At 44.3% G+C, this 16,888-nt stretch overlaps 1 protein-coding gene across 3 annotated transcripts in view; it reads right to left on the reverse strand.

Annotated features, from left to right (window-relative positions):
• Positions 1-2,454: 2,454 nt before the first annotated feature.
• The window catches only part of LOC134010795 (adhesion G-protein coupled receptor D2), a 57,761-nt gene continuing 43,327 nt past the window's right edge, over positions 2,455-16,888 (reverse strand). Inside the window, exons 21-22 of one of the 3 annotated variants that reach the window (XM_062450076.1) lie at positions 13,731-13,841; positions 2,455-2,579 (exon numbers count right to left, since the gene is read on the reverse strand). In XM_062450076.1, the coding sequence (XP_062306060.1) occupies positions 2,545-2,579; positions 13,731-13,841 (146 nt within the window). In that variant the 3' untranslated portion in view covers positions 2,455-2,544. Of the gene's footprint in view, positions 2,580-12,050; positions 13,167-13,730; positions 13,842-16,888 lie in introns of those variants that run through there. The other 2 variants (XM_062450075.1, XM_062450077.1) reach the window with 2 other exon arrangements.

Consider the following 16,888-nt stretch of genomic DNA (forward strand, 5'->3'; position numbering starts at 1 on the left):
AAATGGTGGCAATGTAAAAAACAGATCCTCAGATCCAAAACCCTCACTCAAGAAGAAACTCTGCAAACTAACTGAAAACTTTGAAAAACAAAAGAAGTGAACACACACAAAACAAATCTTCTCCCTCTGATTCCTAATTTTAAGCCCCTTCAAAAACCCATTTTCTGTTTGTCTATATCAAATCTGTTTTAAACACATCATAAGTTATGAATACATCTCGTTATAAAACGTCAGTGTATTTGTACCATATTTCCCTTAAAAAAATATCTTTCTCATGAATAACTGGAACTAAAGCATGAATCTGGTGACAAGGAGGAGCTATGCTGCCTTCCTCCAAACAGACCAAAGCCTGCTGCAGAACAAAAAAAGTAACAAAACCTTAACTATCAGTATTATACAATTTTGTGATGTCACAGTTATGTGAGTCTTGCCTTACTTCATTTCCATGCTAGCTAACCGTGCAGATGTGAATGAAAAATATGTACAAATATATATATAAAGTATTAATGTTGTAAAAATTTAAAAAAGAATAATTCAAGATGTGTTTACATTAATGTTGTCATGTGGGAGAGAACTGTGATGAAGCAAATTGCAAAGCAATGATTTCCTTAAAAAAGAAAAAGTTGAAAAAAAGGGATTCCTCTGGTTTGTTTTATTTGGTGTGTACAGTGTTTATTTCTTTATTTGACCAGTACTTAATTATGTCGTGAGACACTAAAATCAGAAAGGAATCTCAGTTGAATTTCTATCTGTTTTATTTTTTTGATGGCATTCAATAATTTTGGCAGATTGTGTAAGGGTTCCGTTTTTCAGTTTCAAACATTTGTTTTTGTTTTTTTGTAGAACTGTTTTTATTTGTTATGGTCTTCTACCTTTTTTGATGTATGTCACTGGTTACGCTTAATAATGAAGATAATTTATTGCATCTTTAGTTTTCTAGTTGTGCGGCATACATAAGGCGTCAACGGCAATTTGTTTACCGTAGCATGTTATTTTTTTTAATAATAGTTTTTAAAATGCAGCTCTGGAACAAAACAATGAACACAGAAATTATCTGATTTGTTTTGGATTCTGTTAAATTACTCCAAGAATCCAAACTGTAAACTGAAGAGACGTATTGTATTTAAGTGAATGGGTGTGGCTGATTTTCTTGTTGCATCACTTTTTATTATTGAATTTCAGATGTCCCAAGCTTATATTTCAGTCCGGTCTGTTCCACGGTATACCAAAGACTGCATCTGTCTATTGAGCTGTGGTTACTTGTAATGTGTCCAAATGAACAAACAAATCTTTTTTTTCTTTCAGTCATTCAGATGTTTGTCATTCCGCACTATCCTTGCGTAGAATTCTATAGTTGTTGTCTTATCACAGTTTTACCAAACGTCCAAGTACTACTTGGATAGGGCCTCACAAAATATCTGTCAAGTACCGTCATCCTTCTGGCTGTGAGTCATCACGTTGTGTTTGATGAAGTCTCACCTCTGTGGCATGTTTATCGAAACAAAGCATTTTCCCCCCTCACATGTCCACATTTGCATATGTACAGAACATTTTCAGTATCCTGTTGGCATAAGCTTCAAATTTGTCTGTGACAAAACCAGATTTTTTACAGAAACATTATGGCTTTTGTAAGTGTAAGTGGTTATTTAACTCAGTATTCATTCAAAGCAGTGTGTTTTGTACAGAAGAAAAAAAGCCCTTTCGGCTAAATCTTTTGCTTTAACCCCTATGATGTCTTTGAGCTTTACTGTCTTGTTGCCCCACTCCTCTAAAATGTGTGTACTGAATTGATCAGACAATCTCTATCGGTCCCCTCCCCCCTCTCATTTGTGTGTTGTAGTAAAGTTCTGCAGCTGCCTTGGATGTCGTCAAACACAGACACATACAAGCATACCCCCAGATACATCTCTCCTGAACATGCTGACCTTCTGCTCTTTTATGACCTTTCATCCCCTGCTGTCCCACTCACCCGTCATGCCACTTCCTGTCACAGGGAGGTGATTTGAAGCTGATGGAATTTTTCCTCATATTTCAATAAAATAATTATATGCTTACGACACTGTTCTTTCTCCTAGTTATCATTCTCACCTGTAAAGGTGTGTCCTGCTATTCCAGTCTAGTTATTGCATTGTAAAGTTATTGTCAGGCCTGGCCATGAAGTTTTACCAATATATCCCAGTCCAGTCAAGTCACATTTTATTTCAGCATGGACGTTTGACCAGACACTAGATATGTACCTAGGTGAAATTGCATTACTTGTCATTTTATGCAAGCATGCTTCATTATGTATGTCATTAATTTAGGGGGGGGGGGGGGGGGCAAGCTAGGTTGGAATCAAAGTACTAGTAAAATAATCAAAGTACTAGTAAAAAAAAAAAAACGTATACAAAGTGACTACAAAAACAAAATAGGAAATGAAAAGATTAGAGAAATAACAGGGAAGTGTGTCAGTTTAAACAGACAAGGCTGTGAGACTTCTGAGGTGCGGGGTTTCTGGTGAAACAGGACGTAAGCTTCGCCTCCACCTCCACATGAAGGTTGCCATCACCTGGCATGGCCGCTGCTGAGGATGTGGGCACCTACGTGGGGGAGAGAGAGAGCACACATTCAGGGAGAGGGTTTTGGTGCCCTCAAAGGAGAGCATACTGACCTGTAAGGATGGCCTAGACATGTATTGACATAGAAAACAGACAAACAAATAGAAAGAGGACACCTCAGTCCTCTACCATGGATTTCTTTAGACAACAAGGCAGTATTGCATTACCTATCAGTTCATTAGAAGCGTTGTACTACTTATTGTTGAATTATTACTATTCAAGTGATAAGACAAACTCCTAAGATGGTACCAGAGATAGTAATAATAGTGGTAGTTATAGTGGTATTTATATATCACAGCATTCAAGAAATTTCACCTCCTGGTGTAAAAGACAAACTCCAAGCTTGGCACACAGTGCACTGTCTCCTTATGTGAACAGTGTTAAACCTGTAAACCCTCGACATGAATTTGTATAAATAATGTATATACATTTACACACAGACTCTTAACAAGTGAAGCCTCGGGTAATGAAAAAAAAGGACTCCGAAATATATGCTGCTTCCATCCCAGAAGGTAGCAAAACTCTGAGCTCTATCTCTTAAGATAACACAAAAACAAAACAAAGGAAAAGTTTGCCGACAGCAAAAAAAATTATAAGAGTGACGTATCTTTCACACATGGCAGTTCCTAAACGAGTTCTCCCTTCATGGCAGAAACACCCTGGAGTTGTGTGCATTTTCAGTGCGTCTGAACCGTTTCTTGGAACACATCACGCATAGTGTTCTCATTAGTTTTCTAGCATATTCCGTATTCACACAGAAGAGATGGACGCTGCCTGTGCAACAAGTTAAAGTGTTGGTGGTCGCCACAGAGTCGGGCCTAGCAACAAGTGGAGAAAATTATAGGAGAAATTATAGAAATGATAGGCTAAATCCTTCTTATATTCTGGCAAAAACACCTGCTATTGGCTTTACAAACTACAAACACAACCCCCAGTGGCCTTTCCGTGCTGTACACATCACCTGCAGTCACAAAACTAGGTTCTGAAGTATAGGCCTATTCAAACCAGAAACAAACCACCCTGTTAGCCATGCACAGATCACATAAGTGCCAAAAGTATCTGGAAGTTCTCAAGGAGTGGTGACGAGATGCCACTCAGAAAAGTGATCGGAACCAGACAGCAAGGGAAATCCCTGAGACCCCAGGCATCTGGTTCTGTTTCATCCATCTCACCAGCCTCTCGGCCTACAGAACACAGATCCCGTTTATAGGAGGGCTCAGTGGCTTTCAACAGCCCCCCCCCCCGACACACACATTAATCTGTACCACCCTCCACCCTGCCTTCGTCTTCATCTCACAGTCCACGTGCACAGGCCAACGGTATGTGTTCGTTAAGAGCGGACGTTCTCTTGAGTATCTAAACAACATTGACGGCCAGAATTGTTGCCACCCCCCCCCCCCCAGAACAGTCATTTTGGTGTCCCCGACATTGAAGACACCTCACCCAGTTTTATTCAGAGTTCGTCACAATGAACATTCAATGGGCCAGGAGTACTACCAAAAAGAAGGCCAAAATGGCTGAATTCTTCAGAGAGTCAATTAGCCAAGTTTCTCATCGCCGAGCGATTGGGGCGCATAGTTCGTCCGCCTTTAGACAAACTTAAAAAATGTACGGATTAAATTAATAGGCCAACATGTGAATAGGATCACTCCCATTGTTATGCAAAACCCTCACCTTAGCATTCAAAACAAATACAGGGGTTGGGAGATGGAACGGACCGAAGGCCGTAGTCGTTTCATTTAGACGCAAGCATAATACATAATTACGCATAAAGAGGAAGCCTACAGCATTAAGATGTGTTTTATTTTTAATTATTATCATTCTTATTAGCCATAAAAAATACCAGCGGGGTGGGGGTTGGGGGGGTGGTACCTTTTAAGTACCTGAACCTAGCTGCCAGCCTTCCATTAATTGCCAGGACAATGGCACATCAATGAAAAATGAAAAAATAAATCAAATTAAACATTAAAAAACATTTAATAAATGAAGAGCATGCATTCAGACACACTTGCGTTATACCACCACTTACATCCTACAGAGCTCATATAAAAAAGACTCAAGGTTACGTCCAATTGAAAGCTCCCCCCCCCTCTGCCCAGCAGCAGCAACCACTCCAGAAATCCATTTGGAGCTCGCAGACTCGAACATCTAATTCAAACGTTCGTTCTGTCGAAACGATTGTTGTCAACGTCTTTTAAAACCTCCCTCCTCTCCTTGTTTGCTTAGCTCCTTTGTAAAAGAGATGAAACTGTTTCGCCAGAAGGATTGGAGACACAAAAACCTAATCCTGGCAGATCTCGGCAAGTGGCCTGAAAAATAAGAGCATGTGTATGAAATTTGACCTTTGCTCCATCAAAGGTGAAACAATTTCCCTTTTTCCAGAGAATATTGTATACAGGTTGAAAGAGTTCGGTTGTGGCTGAATGCCAAGTCACCCTCTTCAAATATACTGTAGTGTGAACTTCTTTACAAGTAGTTATGAAATGTTGTGTGACCTTCATAGATGCCAGGTCAGAAAATGAAAACCTTAAACAATGAAATTAGGACATTTATTGATGTTAAAGTCTCAAGATAAAAAATAAAGAAAGTAAATTGATGCTACAATGAGTGCCATATTATAGTTCATGCAAACCAAGTGACACACAATAACGCTTTCTATATCTATGGAACTTCCCCGTGTCCTCACTCTGAAATAAACAACGATGACCCCATGCATGCTAGTGAAGCAAGCCTTCATCAGTTTTAAAAGATTAGGGGAAGGGACTCAAAGCATGTCTGTGGAGAGGCAAACACAAATTCTGCATATGCATAGAGACAAAGACTAACCACTCACACACACACACACATGGAAATCATAACCTTGACCGTGACCCCAGTCTTTCCCACCTCACCTGAAAGCTTAAATCTGTCCATCCAAATGAGCGGCTTCACTAGTGCACAACCCACATGCCCACAATTGCCCCCTACCCAAATCAACCCCCAAGAGGAAGTACGATCCTTCCTAGACTATCTCCCAACCCACGCATACACACATCCACCCACCCACCCACCCACCACACACACACACACACACACAGACACACTCATTTATGAACACACACCACTAGAAACACAAGGCATGAATGGCTTTTGGGGGGGGGGGGGGAAATGAACTCTGAAGGACCTACAGGCCTCTGTCTCCTGTGGTTCCCTGCAGCCTTGAATTGTGACCCTCTGATGGAGAGCTGAGGAAATAACACAGAGCTGAAAAGCAGGCAGGGTTCACACCCTGAATCACACACACTCACACACATACACACCACACATATTACACAGACCTGTTGGCGGGATTAAACCAGCGCACCCAATCACAAATCCTGAGAAGCAAACAGAGACACATGCTCATTGAAGCTGTCAGGTGCACTTACTCAGACACACTCACACACACATAGAAGCATCAAAATAGTGGATGGATCTTATCATAAGGCAGTCCTGTCAGACCGCCAATGTGTGACCGTGACAATAGCATGTTGTACACATGTAGATACACTCGAGTCAAAGAAAGTCAAAATGTGTTTCTTTAGACTTCTAAATCTTCCCATAGCACTACAGTCAACAAACACTGCGCGCAACCATGCTGCTTGTTTGCAGCCTAATTCTTAACTTACTTTCCTTAACACCTCTCTGAGTCAGTAGCCATTCAATTCATTCGGTCGACGTCTCGAGTTGTAATCGAACGATCTGGGAGCGTGACAGTGGCTTTTCGGTCTTTGAATAGATCAGTGTAGGATTGAACAAGGAGAGTGCTCAACAATACAATCACCCACAAAATCCAGTGCTTCCTTTGTGGAATGTTGTGTTGTGCACAATACTGCCATGTGTAATGAAGGACACTTTGCTATTACAAAGGAGACACTGCAGCACTGTAGGCAGCGTGATGAAGAGCTAGTGGCAAATGACCTGCAAACTGTACCCACTGCACAGGTAACTACGAACCTTTTGCCGAATGAGCAGTTTCTCCTTTGTAATGGCAAAGTGTGTACCGGTATATATCAAAATGAAGTTTAAACTAAAAAGTAAGTGTACACAGACAGAGAATTTACTTTGGCGTCAGGTGCTTACAGTAAACATAATAAACATAATCTTATACTGTATATACATTGGTGAACTTCATTTGTGAATGCATGTTGTCTAAATCTCTTTATAGTGTAAGTATTTACTTCTTTTTCACACAACCCCTGTTTACTGTCAGGCACCTGATTGCATATGGAGACCAGCCAAATTACTTAATTATTCCACCCACGTTGTGAAGCTGGTCTCACCGACTTCCGGATAAATTGTGTGAGCAACATACCAACTTCTTTTCATTTTGATCAGAGCGTTAGACTGCACACTGGAATGTTAGATAACACCCTGGTGGGGTCAGTGGTTACAACATGTATCCATTGTGACTGTTGGTAGATAATGCTGTGACTTTAGGCTTAATTTGTGAAGGATGTGATTAGTCAGAAATGTGTTAACATCTTCTAGTTATCTGAAAATCTGATGCGGTGTGGTCTTGCTCTTTTAAATGTGTAATTTCAAGCCAGGGCTCTCCGCAGTTCAATACTGCATGTCCTTGAGTGAGGAGGGGTGCTTTGTGTGACAGACAACAATGACACAGCCTACCAATCTGGACATGGAACATCTCCTCTGTGTTGTGTGTGTGTCTGCACACACTCGTCCGTCTGTGGTGCACATCAATAGAGACACGTCGCAACAGCAGCGGTGGACGACAACAACCGCAGCAACTTTCCTTTCATTCCTCCCACCTGTCCTCCTCTCCATCTTTCACGAGAGAGACGCACACCAGCGTTGGCAAGCCTTCAGATACACACAGCTGCTCCCAGAAGCAGCAGATAGGTACTGTAATGGGGGAAACATCGTTTATTTTGTCTGCCTAAGCTCCTTGGGGATTCTGAGAGTTCCTGTGTTCCAATTCTAGGCCTGAGTCCCTGCCAGCAGCCACTCTTTATCAGAGGCCCAGGAAAATGACATGGCTTACACAGAGAGAGAGAACATCACAGGCCTAAATGAAGCCATCAAACTGAAAACGGAAGAGGACCAAGGGGACAACCCTGGGGGATACCCCTTGGCATCTGTTAGGGTCACAGCGGTGTGTTTCCACAGGAGAGGAATGGAGGAGGACAGTAGAGCATAAAGGAGAAGCGATGAGGGGATGAGGACAGTGGAGGGGGAATGGGAAGAGGAAGTTGTCGGGAGAGAATGGAGAGGAGAGCGGGGGAGGTAAGGAGTGAAAGGGAGTGGATAAAGTACAGTGGAGAGGGCCAGGGAAGAAGTTATTTCTGTTTTCCTTTTGTTTTCGGTTTTGAATAAGTTTTGTTTCGGGGTAGTGCAGACTGGATGTCACATGGGACGTAGAAGTGCAAACCAAACACACATCCCACACCATAACCAACAGGACAAATAAATATAAGAAAAGCATGAATTAATTTTTTTATGTACGCTTGGAGCAAGAAAGTGCATAGAAAGAGGAGATAGAAGGGTGAGAAAGGAGGGGAGAGAAAAAGAGAGGACAGAGGAAAGAGGGAGGGAAAGTAGCGGGGGGGGTTGGAGGTGAACTGCTTCTTGACGCCAGCAAATGCATGTTCAGTCGACGGTGACCTGCAGCCTACAGTACAAAGACACGACAGAGAAAGAGACAGAGAAAGAATGAGTAACAATGCGGTCAACGTCAGAGAACAGAGAAAGAAATGGACAGGTGAACGGAACGAGAGAGCCCACATCGAGTCAAAAAAGCGGTATTTCCCTCTGATGTCACGTAAAGCACTGTAGATAGAAGAGCGTGCATCACGGCCATGTGTCCACTGGTGCTAATCAAAGTCAGATTGACAGAGAGCGCGCGTCCTCAGTGAATTCAAAGCTGAAAATGACTGACATTTTAAAGGGTCTTTGTGTGTGCTTATGGGGCAGTGGAAGGGGGGGGGAAGGGGTGAGGGCTGGAAAACACCCGACACCTTATTCTCCATTCTGACCAGCTTTCGGTGTGTGTTTTATGTGAGAGGGAGAGGCTAGGTACGCCAGGGTTGAAGCTCTGAGTAGGCCTGAGGCTGGACCAGAGGGCTTCTAGCTGGACTATCAGATCAATATCACCTGGAACTTAAGACAAGCAATGGAGAAGGTGGTGTGTGTGTGTGTGTGTGTGTGAAGGAGGGCGGTGATGGAGAGCGCATGAGAGAGAAAGTGGAGAGAGAGAGAGAGAGAGAGAGAGAGAGAGAGAGAGAGAGAGAGAGAGAGACAGAGAGAGAGAGAGGGAGAGAGAGAGAGAGAGAGAGAGAGAGAGAGAGAGAGAGAGAGAGAGAGAGAGAGAGAGAGAGAGAGAGAGAGAGAGAGAGAGAGAGAGAGAGAGAGAGAGAGAGAGAGAGAGAGAGACAGAGAAAGAAACGAGAAAAAAGTGAAGGAAAAGAGAAGGAAGGCAGAGAAGGGGGGAGAAAGAGACAGGGAGAGAGACAGAAAGACAAAACAAATAAAAATTACCAATTGATTGAACATAATCATACCCCAAGCTGTTGCTTGTGTCTACAGTACCCAGAGTCCACATGTTAATTAAGTTTGGACCCTGCAATAAATAATCACAGTCTGGTCGTGATTGGATGGTGGGTGGGAGTGTGGGGAGGAGGGGAGGTGGACACACACACAAACCCCATGTAGCCAAATCAGAAACAGAAATCCAGAACTGATATAAATGTCAGTATGAATTTGAAACTCATACATAATAGATGTGCTTATAGCAGGGGAGCATCTTCAATAAGACGGGAATGTAGAGATGGTTTCTTATCTCCAAACCGGGGAGTTGGCCTAATGACTGCACCCAGAGACCAGGGGCCCCTAGTCGGACCCCATCATATACCACAAGCCCCTTCCAAGCTGTGAACGTGAGCTGTTAAATTAAACATTCACAGCTTCTGCTTCTTTTAGGGAAATCAGGATAGAAATAAAACAAATAATTCACCTCTGCCCAATACGTATGCAATTGAGAGATTATTTGGTGTCTCAAAGTATTCTTTATGAGTGTTTATACACACAAGCTACAAGGGCAGCATACATCATGTTCATGTGAGGGTGTAATTGTCGTTAGGGTCATTGTTTTCGTGGAGGGCGTTCTGCATGTTTGTGGCAGCGATGCTAAGCTAAGCTAAAGGTGACAGAGTTGTAGGGGTCAGCACCAGAACACACCAAGACCTGGGACCACTATGTCCCCTCCTGACCCCCCATTTCAGACATTAACAGGAAGATGCCCACAAGGAGGAAGGAAGTCGTGTTTTTTACTTGCAGGACACAAATTCATTTCAAGGAAGGAGAGTTGAGTCAAAGCGTGTGCGTGTTTCAGTCTGTGTTGGATGTTTTCATGCCAAAGGATCTTGACAGGTTTTCAGGGTAGAATAATCAACTTTGTCGAAACAGTTTTTGATAATCAAATAGACTTTTAAAGGTCATCTATATGGACAGAAATCAGTCTTACAGCTTGTGACAGGATCTGAGTGAATGGTTTGAACACGGGCAATTTCACCCCTTAGATCTACAATTGAGAAAACCACTTGAAACATCTTTTGACTCGTGTTCCGTGTTGGTGCGATCACTGGCACAAGCACGCACACACACCAATCAATTCTCCTGTCTGCTGTAGGATATACCCAGAGATAAACCCATAAGCGCAGGTCAGCGCATTTCCCTGGAGGAAGTGATTTAATGTCCAAAAAGATGTGCTCTTGTTATTCTTTGTCTCTTTCCTGTTGTGTTCTGATAGGGACTTCCTCCCTAGAGGGGGTGGACACGGGTGTCATCCTCTGCCCCACCACTGCCACGCGGAAATGTCATTCTGCCCCCCGTCCCGTCCCGAAAATGACCAACCTCGCTGGTCATCGGCACTTATACCCTGTGTGTGTGTGTGTGTGTGTTTGAGATGACAAGCATGAGACATTGAGTGTGTGTGTGAGTTTTCTGTGGTCTACGGAACAACACCAGAATGACCCCCAAATAATCTTTTCCTGTTGGTTGTGCTCACCAACCAACGCCCATCCACTGAATCAAAGCAACTCCAGGACGTCGTGTTCGTCATGGGACATTCTGATTGCCACACCCTCGACGAAAGGTGACACTCATTCACAAAATATGGGGTGTCAGATGGTTGAGCGGTGAGGGAAGCGGGCTAGTAATCAGAAGGTTGCTAGTTCGATTCCCGGCTATGCAAACCAAATGACTTTGTGTCCTTGGGCAAGGCACTTCACCCTACTTGCCTCGGGGAGAATGTCCCTGTACTTACTGTAAGTCGCTCTGGATAAGAGCGTCTGCTAAATGACTAAATGTAAATGTAAATATCTACATATATCCGGTTTTACCAGAATAATACCTCTCATCGCAAACGTCACACATACACACACTCATTGAATCCTCAACTCACTGACCCCGGCTCGCACACAGAATTACCAACTGTCCAACCTGTGAACATATAAATACAGTACACACACACCTATTTCTCTCTGGCCCTCACACACACACACAGAGGAAATAACATCAGTGCGCCGGTGTCTAATGAGGATATGAGGCGTGGTGATGGCACATTAACGACAGGACCCTTGACAGGGCCATACATCGGTAGAACAAAAGACAGCATACTTTTATTCAATGAGGATTGTTGGATGAAACAATGGTGCTGGCCACAGAGGTTTAATAAAGGGTGAGAAAGGTGAGTTTGTCTGTACCGCATCCCCGGTGCATCCCGGGGGTCCGGGATCAAAAATATAATAGCGGCGAGGACACAGTGTATCCTCGCTTTCTTCTGAAAAGCACACGTTGATCATGAAATACAGTAATGCTCTGTCATTTGGGATAATTGACGGATGGCTAATTGAGTGATTTGGTTCTAATCATATTCCTTTCATTCACTGAGTTTTAATTAACTTGGTTTGTTCACACACACACACACACACACACACCATTAAATGACACAGCTCTCTGGCTGTTTGCAGTAACAGGCTATTTGCATTCCATTCCACCACCTATTTGGACTATGCTAATGGATGCGCTCATGCAGAACGCAGGGCCTAATGAAAATCTTTGGGCAGATGAACACTGGTATTGATCAGCTAAAGCCCATGTCTAAGCGGGCTAATTGATCAATCATGCCAGCCACTGATCGGATTAATGGTACATGAGAGCTCTTACGGACCGAGTCTTTCTCCAAGGATGGACCTAGGATGCGCCTGTGTGTGTGTGTGGGTTTGTGTGTGTGGAAGGGAGGGAGGGAAGGGGGAGGTAAGTTGGAAGCAGAGAGATGACTAGAGACTGTGTGAGTGTGTGTGTGTGTGACCTCTGTGGGCGAACAAGCAAAAGAGCATTGACTGCAACTGCAGGTGTGTGTGTGTGAGCGCGTGTGCACACGGCAGCATGCAAAAAACAAAAGCCATCGTGCGCTCCCGCTCTCGTGTGTACATGTTCCCTCTTCGCTGACAGACTGACATCAGCGGTCCCTTGCCAGGAAGCGGAGCTGCACTCGGGCAAAACAGGAAGCCCAGCTGAACCCACCCCCCCCCCATCACCACCACCACCCGCATGCCATGACTGACAAGCTAGCCGGCGAGTTGGAGTCAAGGGAGGCCCCGGGGGTGGGGGTGGAGGGGGGCCCTGACTGAGTGTGAGTGGAGGGGCCCACCTGGCCTGTTGTGGGGGTCCCAATTGCGTGTGGTGCCTCTGATGAGGGGCAGGGGGCTTGTGACAGGCCCCTTGTATGGTGAACAGACACGTGAGTCAGATAAAGTGCTGGGATTGAATTCAACTGGAGGGATTTTGAACATTTATTTTGTGTTCATATTGTCTAATTGTTAAGGGTTTCATATATATGGTGCCATTTAAACTTACATGCATTTTGTACACAGTCACTTTAACGGAGGCTGCCATTTCTTGTCATGGATTGAACTGGCTTATGGATTTGGAGTTTGTATATTGTAGACAAATAAACAATGAGCAGTAGTTAGACCAAAAATCTGAAGAGACTATGAACACCAACAACAACGACATTCATTAACAATGGAGGAAAAATTTAGGACAAGGAAGAAAAGCCAATACATTGTAAATATATCCTGCGTGAGGATCAAAACAATATAGATTGAAGCACTCGAGGATAAAGCCATGTTACAAAAAGGAAACACACAATTTTCCTGCACAGTAGAAGTCTCCCACAGCAGAATCTAACACAGCTGAAAGTGATCAGAACACTGGAAGAGCTGTCTCAGTGATTGGATGAAAGTAGCCAAAGAGGCACAATCGCTATGGGGACAGCCAACCTGCTCAGAGCCCACCCCGCCACCCCACCCCCAATTGCGTAACCTTGACCATAGAGAATCATGATTCTGTACGGGTTCAACCGATTCACACCTCCACGGAATGGAGACCATTTCCCTGTGTAACCTCTGGTGTGAACTTAATTGTGTACACTGGGGGTATTGGTTTTCAGGCCATAACCCGGCCCCTTCAAAGATGAATCGTCGTCTCAAGGCGTCCACTTTCCAGGGAGAGGCGCGGACCACCCAACTGAAAAGCAAACAAAGGCGAGCAGAGGCCCTAGTCAGGTTTGATCACGTCACGCACGCGACAGTAACAGCCACAACTCCGCACAGAGAGTTGTGCAGAGAGCGAGGAAATGGGGAGAGTTGGCCCTGTGCTATTGTTGCTGGCCACCAGGGGGCCTTGACAGAACGGTGGGATGGTGGAGCTGGCTGAGACTGAAGCTCCCTGCTTTCACAGTAGCGCTGTCAGCTAACCACTCACACACACACTAGCTTGTTAGCAAGTGGGGTTTGTTGCATGTCAGAGAAAAAGTGTGAGAGAGGGAAAGAGATAGAAAGAGGGAGAGAGACAAAGGGAGGGAAAGAGAGGGAGAAGGGGGGTGTTGGTAGGACTGCTCTGACAGTTAGAGTGTGTTAACTCCCAACATTATAATCACCTGGGCTGTAGTTCAAGCTGTTTTTGTCTCAGGGTCAAAGGTTAAATACTGTTGCCTGACCTCCTGTTACCGAAACCTCAAAGGCCACAGAAGAGGCTGACAGATCTGACAGCCTTTAAGTGTGTATATGTGTGTGTGTGTGAGTGTGTTACCTTGATCGGGATTAGGACGCTGTGAGAAGCTTGGACCGAAGACTCCTCCAGTCTCTCTGGAACACATGGAAGAGGAAGTGGACCTGTGAACACATGAACACACATACTCACCTTAGTTTGTCTCTCTCATAAGTCACGGTCGCCACTAAAACATACACCCTGCATGTCCTGAAAACACTGGCGTGGTAAACCTGAAAGTGGTCGGCCATGACTGTCTCTGCTGTTCACTCACTGCCGTACAAACAAACTGAACATAGAAGACTTAGGGTAGAAAGGTGTATGTGTTAAAAGAACTGAAAATACCTCAGGGAATGTGGAAATGTGAAAAAATGTAATGTTAATTTTGTCATTTTCTTCTGTAATTATATAAATGCATTGTGAAACACAATTAGTGAACTGGAATTAGAACAGCAATTAGCTACAGTATCATGCAACATATTTATTCATAAGTTATAATAATAATTTTACTAATTGAAAGCATTTTGAAAGATTTTGCTTTATTTGTATTTAACTTGTATATATATATATACAATACATATATTTGTATATATACAAAAAATGTGCCTCAAAGAATTACTGTAAAGGTTTTCTCTGATTTGTTCATTTGATCTTTGCTGTGACTGACAATAAGACAGCTCTGACAGGCTCAGCCACATTGTCTAGTCTTGCCCTCGTTTTCATGACTCATTTAGACATATCACGGACAGGGAATGGAAGCTCTGACTCAGCACAAAACCAAAACCTGTTTTCATGGCACAGTAAAGGGAGGACTAATATTTAATCACACAGTATTAGATCTTAATGACAGGACCAGGGATGAAGCAGTTTACAAAATTATTTGCAGTGGTGAGATATTAACGTATAGTTACCTCTCCAAAAATTGTCCTTGCAAAGTTATCACATATTGTAGTCAAACAAACAGACGCACACACCACCACCACCGCCACACACTGCTAAGCTCCTGTTCTCTCTCATGGCTGTCTTGATCTCAAAGTGCCCCATGTCACTATTAATCTCTTATATTGGGAGGTGGGCAGTTGGGGGCCGCCAGAATTCATTCCGTGCATAACCGTGAAATCTCTCCCCCACCCCCCCATCGCAAAATATCTTCATCTGTCTCTGTCTCATCTACATGGTGGGGGGGGGGGGAGAGGCAGAGAGGGTGAAGGAGGTAGGGCGGAGAGGAGGGAAGACAGGCCGTCCGAGAGGAGAAAGGTCAGCGGATTCAAGGAGTCCATCATTCTGATGTGTCAGGCCTCTCTTTAGGGGAGGGGAGGTAGAGGAGGTTGATGTGCGCAGGGATGGCTATCAGGCAGAAGGTTGACTGAGGAGTTGGCTGAGAGCTGAGGGGACAGCGCAAAAGTACGAGTTCCGAAAACTGAGCCCCCATTCGTTTTATCCTCACTGTGGTACGTGGCCGACAAACGTGCCGTACACACACACACACACACCGATGCACTTCCATCATGCCTGGGAACTGGGAACTGGAAGTTGAGAACACAGCATTTGTCAGGATAAAACATGCGCACACACACACGCGCACACAGACACACGTCTGGCTGAGGTAAACAGCTTTTTAATAGCACCAATTCCGTTTATTTTCCCTCCATGCAGGTTTGTTTCGGACCATCTGTCGGTTCCATTGTGTTTCTGTGTGTCTCTTTGGTGCCTCTGGGTGACAGCTGATATATGTATGCTACAAAGTGCCTGGACAGATCCTGGAGACCCCCCCTGCACAGTAACTCGGCCTTTTCTTCTCTTCGGTTTTCCCTCTCTTCCGTTTTTTTCCCTTTCTTTTTTTCTTTTCTTTTTTGGAACATTCCGTCAGATCGGAGCAGCACGGTGGCCCGCATCCTTGGTGGCAAGAAGCCAGGCCGCTCGGCTTCCTTCTTCAAAGTGTAGGCCACGGGGCCACTCGCTGTTTGAAAGGTTAGCAAAACGATGCCAGAGATCTTGAGGACGGCGTTGGCGGCAGAGTGAGCTGCGTCGGCTTCGACCGGAGTGAGGTTTGCCTGTGGAGAGGCCGGCCGAACGTCTTCAGAGAGATCGAGTGGACCTTTCGCTAACGGCTAACGTTAGCGCCTCTTAAATGGTGTCAACTTCCAGAGGTTGAGAGGAAAAAACGCTGCGGCTAGATATAGGCCAAACAAGCTAAACAAATACCAACACTGTCTCTGGAGATATGCATGTTCAACATTCTTATTTCTGCTAACTTGTGTATAATAAGTACCTAAATATAAACAAATTAGACAGAACACAGTTGATTATTCATACGATGGCCAGAACTCAGTGATCACAGTCAGAATGCGCCATTGTTTTTAGAAATAACAACAATTTGGCCATCTTGGCAGTGAAAGGCAGGGGGTGAAAGCGAGGGTCTTGTCAGGAAGTTTTTACTCTGCGCCTGGCTTCCCAGGGTTCCCTGGCTTTTCCAACTTCCAGTCACGACATGAGAGAAGCCAGGCGCGGCAGGATAATCACACCCTAATAAGAGAGTATATTGAAAGCAGCCCTCTACTCACACACGCAAATATGTGAAAACACACACAGACGTTCCAGTACACGTACACACGTGCACCCCCGTTCACAGAAACACAAATCTCTGAATATACACACACACACACACACACACACCTCAGATCCTTTTTCCACATTCGCCCACTTTCTTCTTCACCCAACTCAACGTCCCAGAAAAATGTTTGCACATGGCCGCACGTAATATCAATAATTTCACAATACAGTGTATCAATTAACACTTCAAAAACGCCAGACAGGAGTGTGTAGGGTTCTGCGTTCAAGTTGGTGTTTGGCTTGGAGGCGTTGGTGCTCTGTAGGTGAGACATGAGAGATGGTGTCGCTAGTTCTTGGCTGTGTTGGCAGACTCATTTACCAAGGTACCTTCTACAGAGCTAGCTTACGTTACCGTACAAAAACTCACAGTGCACGCTTCAGTATCATTTGACACGTCACATTGGGGAGACAAAGACACTTACTTTTTTCACATTTTCTTTGATGGCTTCCGTGCGGGCAGCAGCTGTTTGGGTATTTAGCGCCATTAGTCAGACACTGAAACTTAAAATGAGAGATAGTGTATACTGGGGTATACTAAAGGGGTCAGATGGCTGAGCGGTTAGGGAGTCGGGCTATTAATCCGAAGG

The sequence above is a fragment of the Osmerus eperlanus genome, chromosome 24, assembly GCF_963692335.1.
Source record: "Osmerus eperlanus chromosome 24, fOsmEpe2.1, whole genome shotgun sequence".
NCBI lineage: Eukaryota > Metazoa > Chordata > Actinopteri > Osmeriformes > Osmeridae > Osmerus > Osmerus eperlanus.